This window comes from Anticarsia gemmatalis, chromosome 10, assembly GCF_050436995.1.
Source record: "Anticarsia gemmatalis isolate Benzon Research Colony breed Stoneville strain chromosome 10, ilAntGemm2 primary, whole genome shotgun sequence".
NCBI lineage: Eukaryota > Metazoa > Arthropoda > Insecta > Lepidoptera > Erebidae > Anticarsia > Anticarsia gemmatalis.
The window spans coordinates 4,308,488-4,323,149 of record NC_134754.1 but is presented as its reverse complement, the minus strand read 5'-3'; the positions used below and the strand labels follow the sequence as shown (position 1 = coordinate 4,323,149).

Genomic DNA, 14,662 nt, shown 5'->3' with positions numbered 1-14,662 from the left:
CATGTCTCATAATACTTAAAATATGGTTTATGTAGTTTGTTGCAATAAATTGTATTAAAGGAACTCAATTTGATGCGAAAACCAGTTTCTACAAACTGTGACGCTACGTTTTGATAACTTAAACATATATAATTAACATCAGACGAGGAATTATAAAGAATAAGTATTTAAGGTTGAAAGATTATCTAGTGATATTTTTACGTCTATTGGCAGGCGACAACCGTCTCGCTATCGAAACATTTGTTTTACAAAATTTCGATATATTCGATTAACTTTAGGGAATCGTGCCACTGATTCAAAAACATGTTATTTAAATAATCCGAAAAAAAAACAAAATGAAAAAATAAAAATATGTAAAATGAACAATCGAGCTAGTAAATATCACAAAAATAGTAACCAACGTAATGTTTAGTGTTTACGTCACATTAGATATTATCTAGCAAAGTATAAATAGTCATAATTATGATTAAAACATTTATACCATCTCCCTATGTTGGTAAAGTTATTCAAATATGGTATGTTGTAGCAAAAATCATCAGTCGGACGCAATAAAAAGATTGTTATGCTTGCACTCAAGACAAACTTCAAGAAAACTACCTTGTAGGAACCTAAAGGGGAACGTAATAATTTTTTAATTAGGGTTTTACGTCTTATCTCCAAATAAAATCTCATTTTTATGCAAAACGTTGTGTAAACAGAGACATCTTTAAACTCAAATATGTACAGAATAAATTATGTAATGAAAGTAAATACACCAGTTTTTTGCCTTTTAGTTTAATTGGATAGGTATTTATTTAACAACAAAAAGAGCACTGACTCCTATTGTCATACCTTCATTATTTTATTCGTGGTTATTTTATTATGTGCGATCATCTAAATCTACAAAATTACTAAATTTCTAAACTCTTGGAAAACTTTCAAAAATCTATTAACAGACTACTGTGGCGCGATTCTGTGCAATCGGTACTATCAAGAGTTTGACATTTAAAATATACTGCGAAAATAGTTTCGACGATGCCAGCTAGAGGCGCTGATCAGATTTTCGTTCAAAATTTTTCCATAGCTAGCCGGTCGATAAACGATAGTAAAAGGCGATCGCCTCGTACGATACGTGTGTAATTTATGGCTGGCAAAAAATATATCAAAACACATTTATGCTCTTTACATTATAATATGAAAAAGGTCAATCAACTTTCTTAGGCCTTAAAACTAAATACATGTTCGATAGGAACGGCTTTTAAATATTCGTTGACATTTTTTAGGAATAAATCTAAAAACGTGTCTAAAATTGGCTTCCGTATTATTTTGTCTGCTTGTTTCCAATTTTCATTCAGGTATTTGTGCATTGCCGCAGCTGAAAAAAATTGTGTTGAAACTTAATAATGAATTAATGTACAATATTTCTTCAAAAAATACGACATTACCTAAACCGTAATTAAAGATGATAAACTGTTTTTATACTCCACCAGACATATAAAGCGCCTGTTTCATATTAGTATTATTTTAGGTTTAAACGTAATCGTAATACATTGTAATGGCGTTTTGCAATTTTATATTAATAGAATAAATAATTTTAGTAAAATTATATCTACAGATCTTATCTATCGTTTGTATATATGTAAAATCATTATTGAATTGAACTTACATTTTTCACTATCACCGTTAAACAGGTTCGTGAATTCGTATACCACCTTCGTTCTTGCGTCTATATCGTAATTGTATTTCTTTACTAAGATGTGCAGCTTTTCTTGTTTATCAAAATATTTATCGAATTCACCATTGAAAAGTAAAACGTAATCATCTGAAAAATAAAGATCAATATGTCAGCTTATATAAAATACTCGTGTTTGTGTATTTAGTTCGTGATAAAATAGTTATCCAAACGTCCTATTTATATACAACCTACTCGAACATCGCAAGCGAGGCCGATTCAATGCCCGACTTGGAAAAAGGCCCATGCTAAGTATCGGTTTAGAACTTCTACATTTTTTTTTATCTAACCTTTTTCTGTGTCCCACTGCTGAGCAAAGGCCTCAAAGGTTACATATATCTTCACATCAAAATTGCAACACACAAGTGTCTGTAAAGTATGATATACTTATAAGAACTGTCCTACTTACAGTGATCTATTTTAATATCTCCATTTCCCTCAATGCACATAGTGCCCACATCACCTTTGATTTCATATTTTCCTGCAACTACTAAATGCTTGCAGGCTACGTGATAGTCGAAAGTAGCGTTGTTTTGGTGTAATCTGAAATTAAAATGAATAAAAACATATTATTTTTAAATAGTTGGTTTTCAAAAACCATTTTTTGTCTCATTAAACTAACATTTTCTTATTAATAACAGTAGAAATTGACGTCCACTTGTAGAACAAAATAAAGAAAAACGAACAATCTTTTTTCCAAAATTAATATTTTGTATCGTTGAAGCTAACATTTTCAGATTTTAGTTAATATATAAAAAATATAAATAGCCGGAAAAAGTTATTATAATAACTTAGATAACAGAGTGAATTTAAAATTATTTTTTATTAATGTCTAACCTGACTAATTCCGGAGAACAGCTTCTCATGCCCGAGAAGGTGACATCTCGTAGTGTATATTTCAATGTAGGCAGGTTTCCTTTGATCACATCGGCATGTAAAGGATCTGAAGACGGAACTCCTTTTAGATCGCCGTTCACACATTCTTGATAAGTTTGTTTTGCACCTAATGTTAAGCACTCGATGTTTTCAAAGTCGCATACCAGTGTCTTGTCACCTGTTATTGTAGACAAATAAATTAGTTGTATCGTAACAAAAACATTCTAATTTTAGTGCCCTGTAAACTAAATTTTCTTTAGTCCTTTGTTTTCCCTGTAGAGTATCCCTGATGCCTTCACCAGGAATCGACATAATTAAGAACCCTTACCACCCGCGCTTAAAAATTCTTAACTTGATTAACGATCAACAGACCATTGTTATGTTTTTTCTCTTTTTGTACATAATCAAATAATTGTGATGATCCATGCAGTCTGTGTGACATCGCACAAATACAAATGTACGACACCGTGACGTCATTTGCTCCGACTCCGTAACTTTGACGCTTTTTTACTAAGTTACTTTTTATTGTTTTTGGTAGAAAAAAAACGTGTCTAATAATTTTAACTAACTATCCGATCGACGGACTGATTAGAACTTCTGTTTTGTTACCTTAGAAAAATCCCTACCAGATTCACTTTCCCTAACCAAATGATACATAACTAAAATAAAAAAAAATATAATAAAAATTGAACTCACACAAAACCTGTTGATAGAAAAGCCCAGCTAAAATAAATAAACGTGTTGACAACATGTCTGTCGATACGAAACAACCTCAGATAATAACACTGGACCATTTTATACGACAATTAATCAAACATTGAGTTGTCATATTTTTTAATACAAATCAAACTGTGTGAACCACATTAACAGTATTTTAACCGGATTTTTTCTTAAGTGATAAATAAGATAATGACAAATTAACATTAAAAAGGTTTTAGGATGAACAAAATATTATTATATTAATTGCAAAGGGTTTTATTCTCACGCAAAACAAATTATACGCGCTTAGGTAAACCCCAAATACGTCATGTAGTTTAATATTCTGAATTCAGGTCCATCAAGTAATTGGTGTAAATTTATTATGATACAGAAAATTTAAAATTTCTTAGTAGATGTAGAGTATCTATTACTAATAAAAGATACACTACGTATCTAAGTAAGATTCGTAATAAAAATATGTCAAATCACATAAAAGTAAGAGTAAGCTCATTGTCGTAGTTTTAAATCCCAACTCAAGGCCACCACGAGAGCTATCTCTTTCCTGTTTATAACTATAAAGCATGCAAGTAACAATGACCCCATCGAATGCCCTTTTAACTTGAGATAAATAAAAATAGATATGAATTTATAATGTCTTCTTAATTGATCAATAACAAATTACCGTATGAAGATACTTTCCAATACAATAATATAACTAAGTAACAAGTCCTTAACCGAACAGAAATACTTTAAAAAAAAAATTGTATAGGTATATACTATATAATATATATACTGTTAGAGGAAGAAAAAGAAATGCCATATGTATTAGAGGAAGTAAAAGAAATGTGACGTTGGTCACGTGACCGAGTCCATAAAAGGGCTGCGAGCTCATTCTGAGCTCTCTTTTCCATAGGATTCACTAGCTAAGGGGTACCTCTGCCCGTTTGAATGGTCACGCTGTATTTTTCTCATTATTAATTTGTCTGTAATTGATTTTTGAAGTGATTCAGTTTGTATGTGTAAAGAGCTTGTTAATTTGCTAAAGATTGTGACTTATAGTAAAACTGTTCTATGTGATTAGTATTTTCTTTTATTTGCTTTCACTTCTGATTATCCTAAAAATACCTATACCTATACCTATATAGTGTTTTTTTTGTATGAGTTTTAACGCTATTGAATAGATAAACTGCCGCTAAATGTACCTGTGGTATTATGTCGCGTGTATTATATTTTTGGTAGATCTCCGACTATCTCATCTGCATATTAAGGATCTGAAGATGGCAGGTGTTTATGGTTACCACTTACTACTCTTTGAAACACTTTTTGCCCCTTTCGGCTATTTGAGTTGTCTAAGCTACAAAGATATCGGCTGCCTTATTATGACGATGAGCTATGCAATAGATAGACTTAGACTTATACCTTCTTATTCATAAACCCACTATAAACCTATTATAGTTAAAAAGCTACTAAAATATGTTTTCTCTTTTTCATTTAGCTAACGAGTGAAAGAAACAAAACACTTTATAAGCCTTTCATAACTTCATATATTTTTATGAATAAAAAGGAATCAATTTTAGCAGAATTTTTACCGCATCCAATAAATGTATTTGTAAGAAGTACCAATGAATGTAGATGATTATAGCCAGGTCGATCGATTTGTTTTAAATGTAAAATATTTTTAATATTGTCATGATAATTACTTAAGACAAAAGGTCCTTTCAGTAGAGTCTAGTCAATCTAGTTATTAATTACGCATACCTATGTTTAATTAATCAAAACAAAATCTCTGAAAATACTGTAGAGGTTTTAACATTTTTATTCTATTCAATATATTTTTGTATATTATGTAACAATATAATATTTGTCAATTTAAGCGGACATTATAACAGAATTAAGATGTACAGGTCCATATTTCCAATATTATTATTATATTTTTTTCAAGTATTGTAATGTTAATAATAATTTTAACATTTATGTTTTATTTATATATCTTTTTCGTTAAGAAATATAAGAAACTTAGTTTCTAACTTAGTTTTTAATATCAATACAATAGAGCGTAGGCAAGTTTTATTTTATTACGTGGGCTAAAGTTCTTACTCGCTTATTTTTTTCCAGGGTTTGTGTATAGAGGAGACTTTCATACCCATTTTTTAAAGTGGTCATAAAAGCAACAATCTGATAAAACATAGTTTATTATTTAGAATACAGGTAATGTGTTACACATCGTAAGTAAATATTTGATCCATTGGTAATGATTTCAAATAAACATTAACGTTTTTAACAAACGATTCCATGAACTTCGTCATGACGGGCAGACGAAGAATTTTGTTCACCTCCTTAGAATGTTCATTGGCAAACTTATTTAACTCGGCAGCTGAAACAAAAGCATGAAATGATTATGTGCACATTTCTTTATACGAATGTGGATTTTGCACAGAAGATCAACCCTAACCTCAATTTTTGAGCTTTCGCTTTTTAAACTAGTTACTTGATCAATGTGCAAAAGTTTTCTTTTGCATAAAGGCTTTGTGCCCGACTTATCGTCGATTTTGTCAGAATTGTCCCACCCGAATATGACCGTAAGAAAGCGGATAAACTGGCTAGCCTTTATTAAATATAGGCAAAAAAAAAAATATTAACTGCTTTAGTATTATAAATACGTTGTACTTACATTTTTCTGTGTCACTAAAATCGTAAACAACTTTTCCTCTAGCTTCTATATCCAGTTGGAAATTTTTGATAAATATTGATATTTGACCATCATTCACCAAAGACTCTCCTTCACCCTTAAATATCAGGAGGTAGTCATCTGAAAATAAAATAAATAAAGGTAAGAAGTTGCTAAGTATCAAATTTCCTCTAGCACATTATTATCAAAAAAAAAGTTTAGTCATATAACATAGCATTATTTCTCTTTTTAAAATGATGGAATTTTGTTAGATGTATATCATTAACTTTTATAAAATACTTCACTAAATAGTTCTAAAGTAAATATTACGAGAAAGTTTTAAGAGAATAAAAATTATAAACTTACATGCTTCTGCTTTGACGTCACCCTTACTATTTACTGGCATCGAGCCGAGAGTACCATTTATTTCATATTTACCTTCCAATATTAAGTGCTTACATCCCAAATAGTACTCGTAATCCAAGGTCTTTGGATCAATTCTGAAATAAAACAAAAATAATATTATTTACTTTCATTAACTTGGGCATTTCATTCATTTCATATACGGCGGTTGACAGGCTTCGAATTATTTTTACACGCCTGCGCAAAGCAAAGGATGGTGATTATTAATGATTAGTCTGATTAATTTTCATTTGATCGCTTGATCTTTAATGGTAAAACAAAACACGGTGAGATAACCCAGCGGGCTTATCACGTATCTCAGTTGACAGCTAGTATACGTCAAATTTATGGTCACTATTCAGTACATTGCTGCTTTGATGTAACGTACTAATAATTATAATCTAGGGCAGAAAACAATGGACAGCATAGTGGCTTTCAAATGGTTGTCAACTGAGATACGTGATAGCCCCCCTGCTCAGCATAGAGTTCTCTAAACAGTTCTCGAAAGAGAAACGTGAGCCCATAGAAAATATGGTGAATTCAAGGCTCCTTGCGGCTTGGAAAAGGGGTTAACCGGCCGGTTCACTTCTTAAGTATTATAACTAAACAATCTTACTTCGTAAGTTCCGGCAAACAGTTTCTTAACCCAGATAACTTGGCATCATACAATTTGTAATATACTGTTGGCAAGTCTCCAATTATCAACTCTTCGTATAAAGGGTCAGAAGAAGGTTTGCCTCGTCGCTCACCACTCAAGATTTCATTGTAAGCCCTTATTGATGCGTTTGTTAAACAGTCAGTGTTATCAAAATCACACAGAACTCTTTTGCTGCCTGAAATTTAAAACATAATTTTCAGAAACAATTTTAGAATCAAAACTTGCAATAAAATGCTTGAATTACTTTCATGCACAAATGTATTTTAAACATATTTCCAGAATAAAATTATACAGAAACTAGTTGTAGAAACTATTTATTTTTGGCTGTCATACCAAATACTAACGAAACACCACAATACACCCACATTTTGAACCAATAATTTGTTTTAAATCTTTTTAAACATTTTCTATATATAATATAAACTAGAAAAAGGAGGAGTAATGAATGGATGGACTACTTACTTGCATTTTGGTAGCAAAGCACTGCAAAGATGAACAATCTCACTAACGACATGTTGCTTGATACTGAAGCCACTTCAATCTTTCTACAATATAAATATAGGAGGAAATCTATTATTTAAATAGAATTCTGTGAAAATCAAGATAGCTTGGTTCGCTATATCTATAAATCTGTCTGGTTTTTGTCTGTTAGTTTTTGAATAATTTCGTTAATCTGTAGCGCAATTTTCTACGGACGGTACGATCGAGTATCAAAAGTTGACATTTAAAATGTACTGCAAAAATAGTTCCGACTGCACCCGCTAGAGGCGCTGATCAGATTTTCGTACAACATTTCTCGATAGCTAGCCGGTTGTCACTAGTCGATAATGGTAAAGAATCGAGCTACTGCTACATCCAATGTGCCGCGTTTATTGGCCGACTGTAGTGTTATTATATAAACGTGTATTATTGTTCTAAATACTTTAAGATTTACGCTTGTGTATTGGTAAACTTTTATAAAACTAACTAAAAAAAATGATTTCTTTCATGCAAGCAAACCCGCACCTATTTTAATAGGCATATAATAATATTTTTTTTCATTATATAACTGAGGACTGAATTTCGGTATGGGAAATGACAAAAAAAAATATTTTCGATTCAATTTTTGTTTCTCACATATTTTTGATACATGACACTAAATATTTCCTCATTTTTTTTTATTTGTATAGTAATAGTATAATTTTGAAATAACACAATGAGAGTGTTGAGCGAATCAATGGGCGCCGAATGTTAAGTAGCGTAGGTAAGTCGCTAGACTTAGAGATTTAAGATTTGTTTTGTCTTTTAATCACTAAGTTCCCTTATGCACTAGCGGTTAACCGCGGTAGTGGCTAGTCTAGCAGTTACAGTTTACCTAATATGCAACTGCCTGAAAATTCATGGTGGTTTAGTGCGTGCGATGGCAGCATATTAAACTATATAAGGAGATAGCCATGCGGCTCGCGCGTCAAGGGACTTACTCTACCCTAACAGTACTAATAATGAAGTGCCATTTTTTTCAAATTAATTACTACAAAATATTCTATTTTTAATATTGTGCATTTTATCAACAGCCAAATGTATTTTAACTAAATAGATCATATATTTTGTTTTCAATGTCACATTTCACATAATTTTAATAATTCTAGTGTCTTCGAGACTACTACCAAATTCAGTAAAAACATTTTAAAAAGGAAACTATTTTTACAAAGTTCATAATTCATATTCAAATCGCAACCAAAATCATTTTTGAAATTTTTTTCTTGACTTTAAATAGCTATAATAATTTGAATACGAAACTGTGTGAACCCAGAATTATTATTACTCAATTTACTCTGCTAGTGTGAGTGTAACATAGAAATTGTACAAGGACCTTCCCACGATGTATGACGTAGGTTAGTACCTATTCTCATCTCAGATAAACCTCCGATTATTCATAATAGATTAGATACTATGTAAAATTTTAATTATTATTCAATCAGAAAAAATAAAATAAGTGCAATTTGAATACCGCACGTACATTACTCTGTCCACACCATGATACCCTTCACTTTATGAACAAGTTCCCGTTTATTTCTAGCCTCAATCACTAGTGAACTATATAGAAGCCACAGTAGTGGCCATTTCAGATTTTGAATATTAATTGAACAATCAAAACATTATCGTTCAGAAAAAACAGATTGTGGGTTATATTTTTACATTCAACAGTTTTATGTTTTCGACCACATTGCGTTTACAGCTCCCGCAAAAATCAAAATAATTAAAAGTTACTATATTAGCGTTGTTACAAATTAGCAACACTGAAAAATGCGCCGCAAATTGCTACGGTGCGATTTCGTGCGACCAGGCGTTTTCTTCGAATGATTCGAGCTCTCGAAACCAAACAAAAAATGCCATGGACGTTACAGAAAGGCTCTGCAATAGTGCAATGAAAATGAATTGCGTTGTTCATAATCATAGTTACTATGGATTTTTATCAGTTGGTTTACAAAATATGATGTACCTACAATTTGTATGGATTAATAACTGTTATTGAAGCGATAACTTGGGAATCCTCAACCTTCTTCATTCTCTCCATTTTCATTTGCAGATTTTTTCGGATGGTCGATTTTTGTGTACACCCAGTAGCAGCTAAACGGAGTTGAGTAGAACTTTACCAGCTCGCAATTTCAAGCAATAGGCATAGTTTTAAAGCCTGCAGTTGACAACGTGAGGCGAAGTATGAAAATATATGCAGTAGCAAGGGAGATGCTATACTTGAAGAAACCAATCCTAGCAACACCTATGTATTTTACTACTAGCTGACCCGCGCAACTTCACTTGCGTCACGGAAGAGAATGGCTCAAAATTTTCCCCGTTTTCGTAACATTTTTACTGGTACTCTGCTCCTATTAGTCGTAGCCTATAACCTTCCTCGATAAATAGGCTATCTAACAGTGAAAGAATTTTTCAAATCAGACCAGTAGTTCCTGAGATTAGCGCGTTCAAACAAACAAACAAACAAACAAACTCTTCAGCGTTATAATGTTAGTATAGATTTTGGAATATTTAACCCTGCCACTTTTTGATGTCATGATAACGTATGACGCTCATGTATAATTTTATGACGCAATGCACTAAATGATTATTAAACGCACTTTACGTTAAGCCGGTTTTAATGACATTTTGTTTGTTGAAGCATTTTTTTCTGTAATCCTTGAAGGCAGAATTTAATAAAGTAATGTTAACTATATTCGTATTTTGACGAAGCTGATTGAAATGATAAGCAAATGTGATAAAATCGCAATATTTTTTTACAGAAATATATTTTTATATTTTAAATACAATATATATTTTATTATTTTATGGCTAAATGGTAAACTATAGATTTATCTGATTTGCTTGTTTCAGGTGAAATAGAAGACAAGGAGCAAAAACCTTTTATTAAACTAAATTAGGTCGATGTGCCGAAATGAAAATCGAGACCTCGTGATTTGCAATTGTTTCTGCTAATAAGTCTACGAAAGTATAATGCCATCAAAAACATCCTGTAAAAAACCTCAAGTCTCGCAGCGTAAAAAGTGGTGAGATCTATGTAATACCAAGTCGATTAATCTGTTTAGTCTCTACTGAAAGGACCTTCTGTCTTAAGTTATTACATAAGTTATTATCATGCCAATATTAAAAATATTTCACGTTTAAAACAAATAAATCGACCTGGCCATCGCATAATTTGATTATTTGTATGTACCACACTGCACAGCACGACGGGCCAGCAACCGAAATCCTCACTAGGGTCCTTCCGAATATAATGATTGAGATGAGTATCTTAAAGAAATTAATGCTCCTGAAATTTTAATGGCGAATTTGTGTTTTCATGCGATGACCAAGTCGATTTATTTGTTTTAAACGTGAAATATTTTTAATATTGGCATGATAATAACTTATGTAATAACTTAAGACAGAAGGTCCTTTCAGTAGAGACTAAACAGATTAATCGACTTGGTATTACATAGATCTCACCACTTTTTACGCTGCGAGACTTGAGGTTTTTTACAGGATGTTTTTGATGGCATCTCACTTCTTTTTGTAAAGCGAACATAAGTCCAATTTGTATGGAAAGACGGTTATTTTTTTCATAATTCAACATATTTTCCTATTGAAATGTTGTTCAGTTTCATGGGCTAAACACCTTTAAGTTATGCCTCATACAGTAGGTACCTATGTACACCTATTATTTTCTATTATACTACAGTAATAATTAATTCATTAATTAACTGCAAATGTAACCTTGTAATCCTATATAAATGTATAAGATTACAAAGTTATTCTTGCAGTTAATGTATTTAGAAAACTGGACTGAAATTAGAAAATATTGAAATTTTCCCATGATTAAGATACTAAATTCTATTTGTATTCTAAATTTGAAGCTTCTAAGTCTGCTAGAAATGCCTTAGACTTTTGATGATCGGTGAGTCAGTGAGTCAGTGAATCAGTGAGTGACAAAATTCAAAACTTTAACAAGTTGTCATTCTTAAAGTACTGGTTCAAATTGACTGAAATTTTCAATATACCGTGTTCATACAATGACTGATAAGTCGCTAAAAATTCAGGCTTCTTGTTTTATCTACAACAAAATTATAGGGGGTCGAAAATGGCCTGAATTGCTTCGAGAAAAGATGGTACGGCCGTGCCGCTTTTTTTTGCTCGACTTGCGGGGGCACTGCCGTGCCCCCAGATCATGACTTATAATTATATTAAAACTAATAACAGTCAATTTAGTGCCTACTGAAACAATTATCTTAACTTTTTCATTTACAGCCAAGTGAAACCAGTTTTTTAACTTCAAATGCTTTATTAAGTAAAGGATATAAAAAAAATCAAACATAATTCTAATATACAAAAACAATGGTAAAAAATCAGGTCCAATTTACGTAGATACAGTGCTTTCTAATATTTAGTTAGCCAGTCATTTTAAACACAATTTCGGATTTAATTGCGATATAAAATTTAAATCTTGTAAAAATTATTAAAATCAGGTTCATATATGTGTATTTTTATCCACTAGTTTTTTTTTTGTTTACTTCCCCTCAATTTAAGTTGCTTTATAGTATTCTTCTTGTAAGTTCAATCATAAATACCGCAATAAAATCCATAAACTATGTATATTCAGTTTGTGTTGTTTAACCATTTTGTGGGAATACATGTTCAACGGGAACTGCTCTCATGTAAGCATTGACATTGTCTATAAATACACTCATGAAATGAGCCATGGCTTGTCCTCGAACAATTTTGTCTATTTCTTTCCAATTTTCGTTGGCAAACTTATGTGCTACGGCAGCTGAAATAAACAAAATAAATATTTATCACTTTGCATGTATACCTAACAAAATTTGCATCTAAGTATCTCAGGTATCATCATCATTAGGTAAGAAAAGCAAGCATTTGTTGTCCATCTCTGACAATGTTGTTGGTATTAGTAAGAATAGTTTCAACTTTGGAAAAAAAATACGTGAAATAATTTATAACATAAAAACTATTTTGATGACAATTATTATTATGTGCTGACACTGCTTTAGCTGATTAATTATGTTTATGAAACGGTTGTTACAAAAACATGTACGAAACAGTATTAACTAGTAGTGACTTACATTTTTCCTCGTCTCCACAAAATAGATTTTTGAAATCAAACACCACTTTTTCTCTGGCTTCTAGATCTAATTTATAATCTTTGATGACAATATGAAGTTTGCCTTCATCACTGGTATAGCGTTCGTATTCTCCGGAAAATAATAAAGCGTAGCCATCTGTAAAAACGCCTTTTTTATGTAAGGACACAAAATTCAGCCAGGAACTAAATTACAGTAATATTGCTATAATAGGATACAAACGAAGATGGCAGGATGACCAGCAGCGCGATTTTCTACCAGTATCAACTATCGACAACCGGCTATCGATAAATTGTGTATGAAAATGTGATCAGCCCCTAGTGGGTGCCGTAAAAATATTTTTGCATTCCATTTTAATTGTCAAACCATCAATATTCGCGGGAGAGAATCGCGCTACTGAATGCATTTAAGGATGACTGGTCGGAGTTTGCCGCCAAAAGGGTAATTTGAAAGGCAGGAGAGAAGTAGGTCTTTGCTCAGCATCGTTACAGAACTGTTTTTAGTAAGAGTGTTCAGACAAATTAGCACAAAATGAAATGAATTCTTGTACTTACACAAATCAATCTGATAGTCGCCCGATCCTTCAACGAACATACCAACAATGTCTCCTTTTGCGTCATACTTTCCATTCAAAATTAAATGTTTGCATGCCACATGATATTTGTATTTTGTTTCTTTAGTATTAATCCTGCAGTTAAAAGAGTTATCAATCGTTAGTACCTTCCTCCAATATGTGAATTCATATATAATCGGAAAAGCACAGTGAAAATTTGAAGAAATATGTCAACTGTAAAATCCGAGAAACAGAAAAGACATAATATGTATAGGTGACAAAAAAATGTTAGGAATGATCAAACCTTTTTCCCATAAGGGGGTGTTAAATGGTTAAGTGATAAAATAATACTAGAAACATTTAATAAGAAATGATAATATCTCGCCAATTAATTAATTATTAGTATAAAACTTACTCTACAAGTTCTGGCAGACAATTCTTCATCCCAGATAAGGTTGAATCTTTCAACGTATACTTTAAAGACGGCAGCTCTCCTTCAATAAGATCCACGCGTAATGGGTCTGATGATGGAACACCCTGAATTTCTCCTTCTACAAACTCTTTGTAAACATTATCTGCCCCTTCTGTGAGGCACTCTGAGTCCTCGAAATTGCAGATGATTGGATTACCTGAAATAAGTAATTTTAAGTATAATAAAAAAACACATGTTTCCAGTTTCACCATTTCTAGATATGGATGGATCTTTGACAGTTGTTTCATACATTTATTGTGACTTTTTTTAAAGACAGGTTATTCTGTAGTTCGATTCTCTACTAGTGTCGACTACCGACAACCGGCCTGTCATCGAGCAATTTTGTATCAATATCTGGTCTGCACCTGTAACGGGCGGTGACAAATTCTTGATACTCAAAGGTTCCAATTGTACAGAATCGTACTACGGACACTCATTCAAAAGCTGTGAAATGGCCCTTGATGTTGGGAGTTATACAAAAACCAAATAGAAAATATGCTGAAGAGCTTTGTTCATTGATAACGATGTTAGGGTTGTACTATTTGTGCAGGGCTTAAACTTGACACAGATATTTTTACCTGGAAGATGCTATGAAGGAATTCATTTAAAAAGTAACAAAAAAATAAGTTAAAATAAAGTTATACAAATAATAAAAATAAAATTTGTCACTGTTAGAATTTAGCACGAGTAGTACTTACACAATGCATTATTCCAGAGGAACACAATAAGTACAAAGACATGAGTTGATATCATTTTGTGTCTTGTTCAGTTCTGTTGTGTCTGGTTACATCTCTGAAAGACAGTCCATTTTATATCAGCAGTTACAACCAAGTTCGTTTGAGTGCATTTAACTAAGGTTCTGCATGAACTACTAAATGCAATTTTATTGGCATAAGTTAAGGCTTCCGCGTTGCTCGATTGTTTATCCATTATATGAGAAATAATAGATGCAAAAAAGGAAAGGGATTAGGCTTTGAGTCCAGGCTGGCCATCTAC

The 14,662-nt window shown here is 32.0% G+C and overlaps 2 protein-coding genes across 2 annotated transcripts; both read right to left on the bottom strand.

Annotated features, from left to right (window-relative positions):
* Positions 1–1,182: 1,182 nt before the first annotated feature.
* Positions 1,183–14,438, bottom strand: LOC142976278 (uncharacterized). The gene is made up of 9 exons (XM_076119567.1): positions 14,365–14,438; positions 13,610–13,823; positions 13,196–13,329; positions 12,624–12,779; positions 12,158–12,313; positions 2,549–2,765; positions 2,121–2,254; positions 1,646–1,801; positions 1,183–1,354 (listed from the first exon to the last, which is right to left on the bottom strand). The coding sequence occupies exons 1-9, from the start codon at positions 14,417–14,419 to the stop codon at positions 1,197–1,199; spliced, it is 1,380 nt and encodes a 459-aa protein (XP_075975682.1). The 5' UTR covers positions 14,420–14,438; the 3' UTR covers positions 1,183–1,196.
* On the bottom strand, positions 5,461–7,573 carry LOC142975951 (uncharacterized). Its single transcript, XM_076119115.1, has 5 exons — positions 7,477–7,573; positions 6,973–7,189; positions 6,321–6,454; positions 5,958–6,095; positions 5,461–5,660 (listed from the first exon to the last, which is right to left on the bottom strand). Exons 1-5 carry the CDS (start codon positions 7,526–7,528, stop codon positions 5,503–5,505), a joined length of 699 nt encoding a protein of 232 aa, XP_075975230.1. The 5' UTR covers positions 7,529–7,573; the 3' UTR covers positions 5,461–5,502.
* Positions 14,439–14,662: the final 224 nt, after the last annotated feature.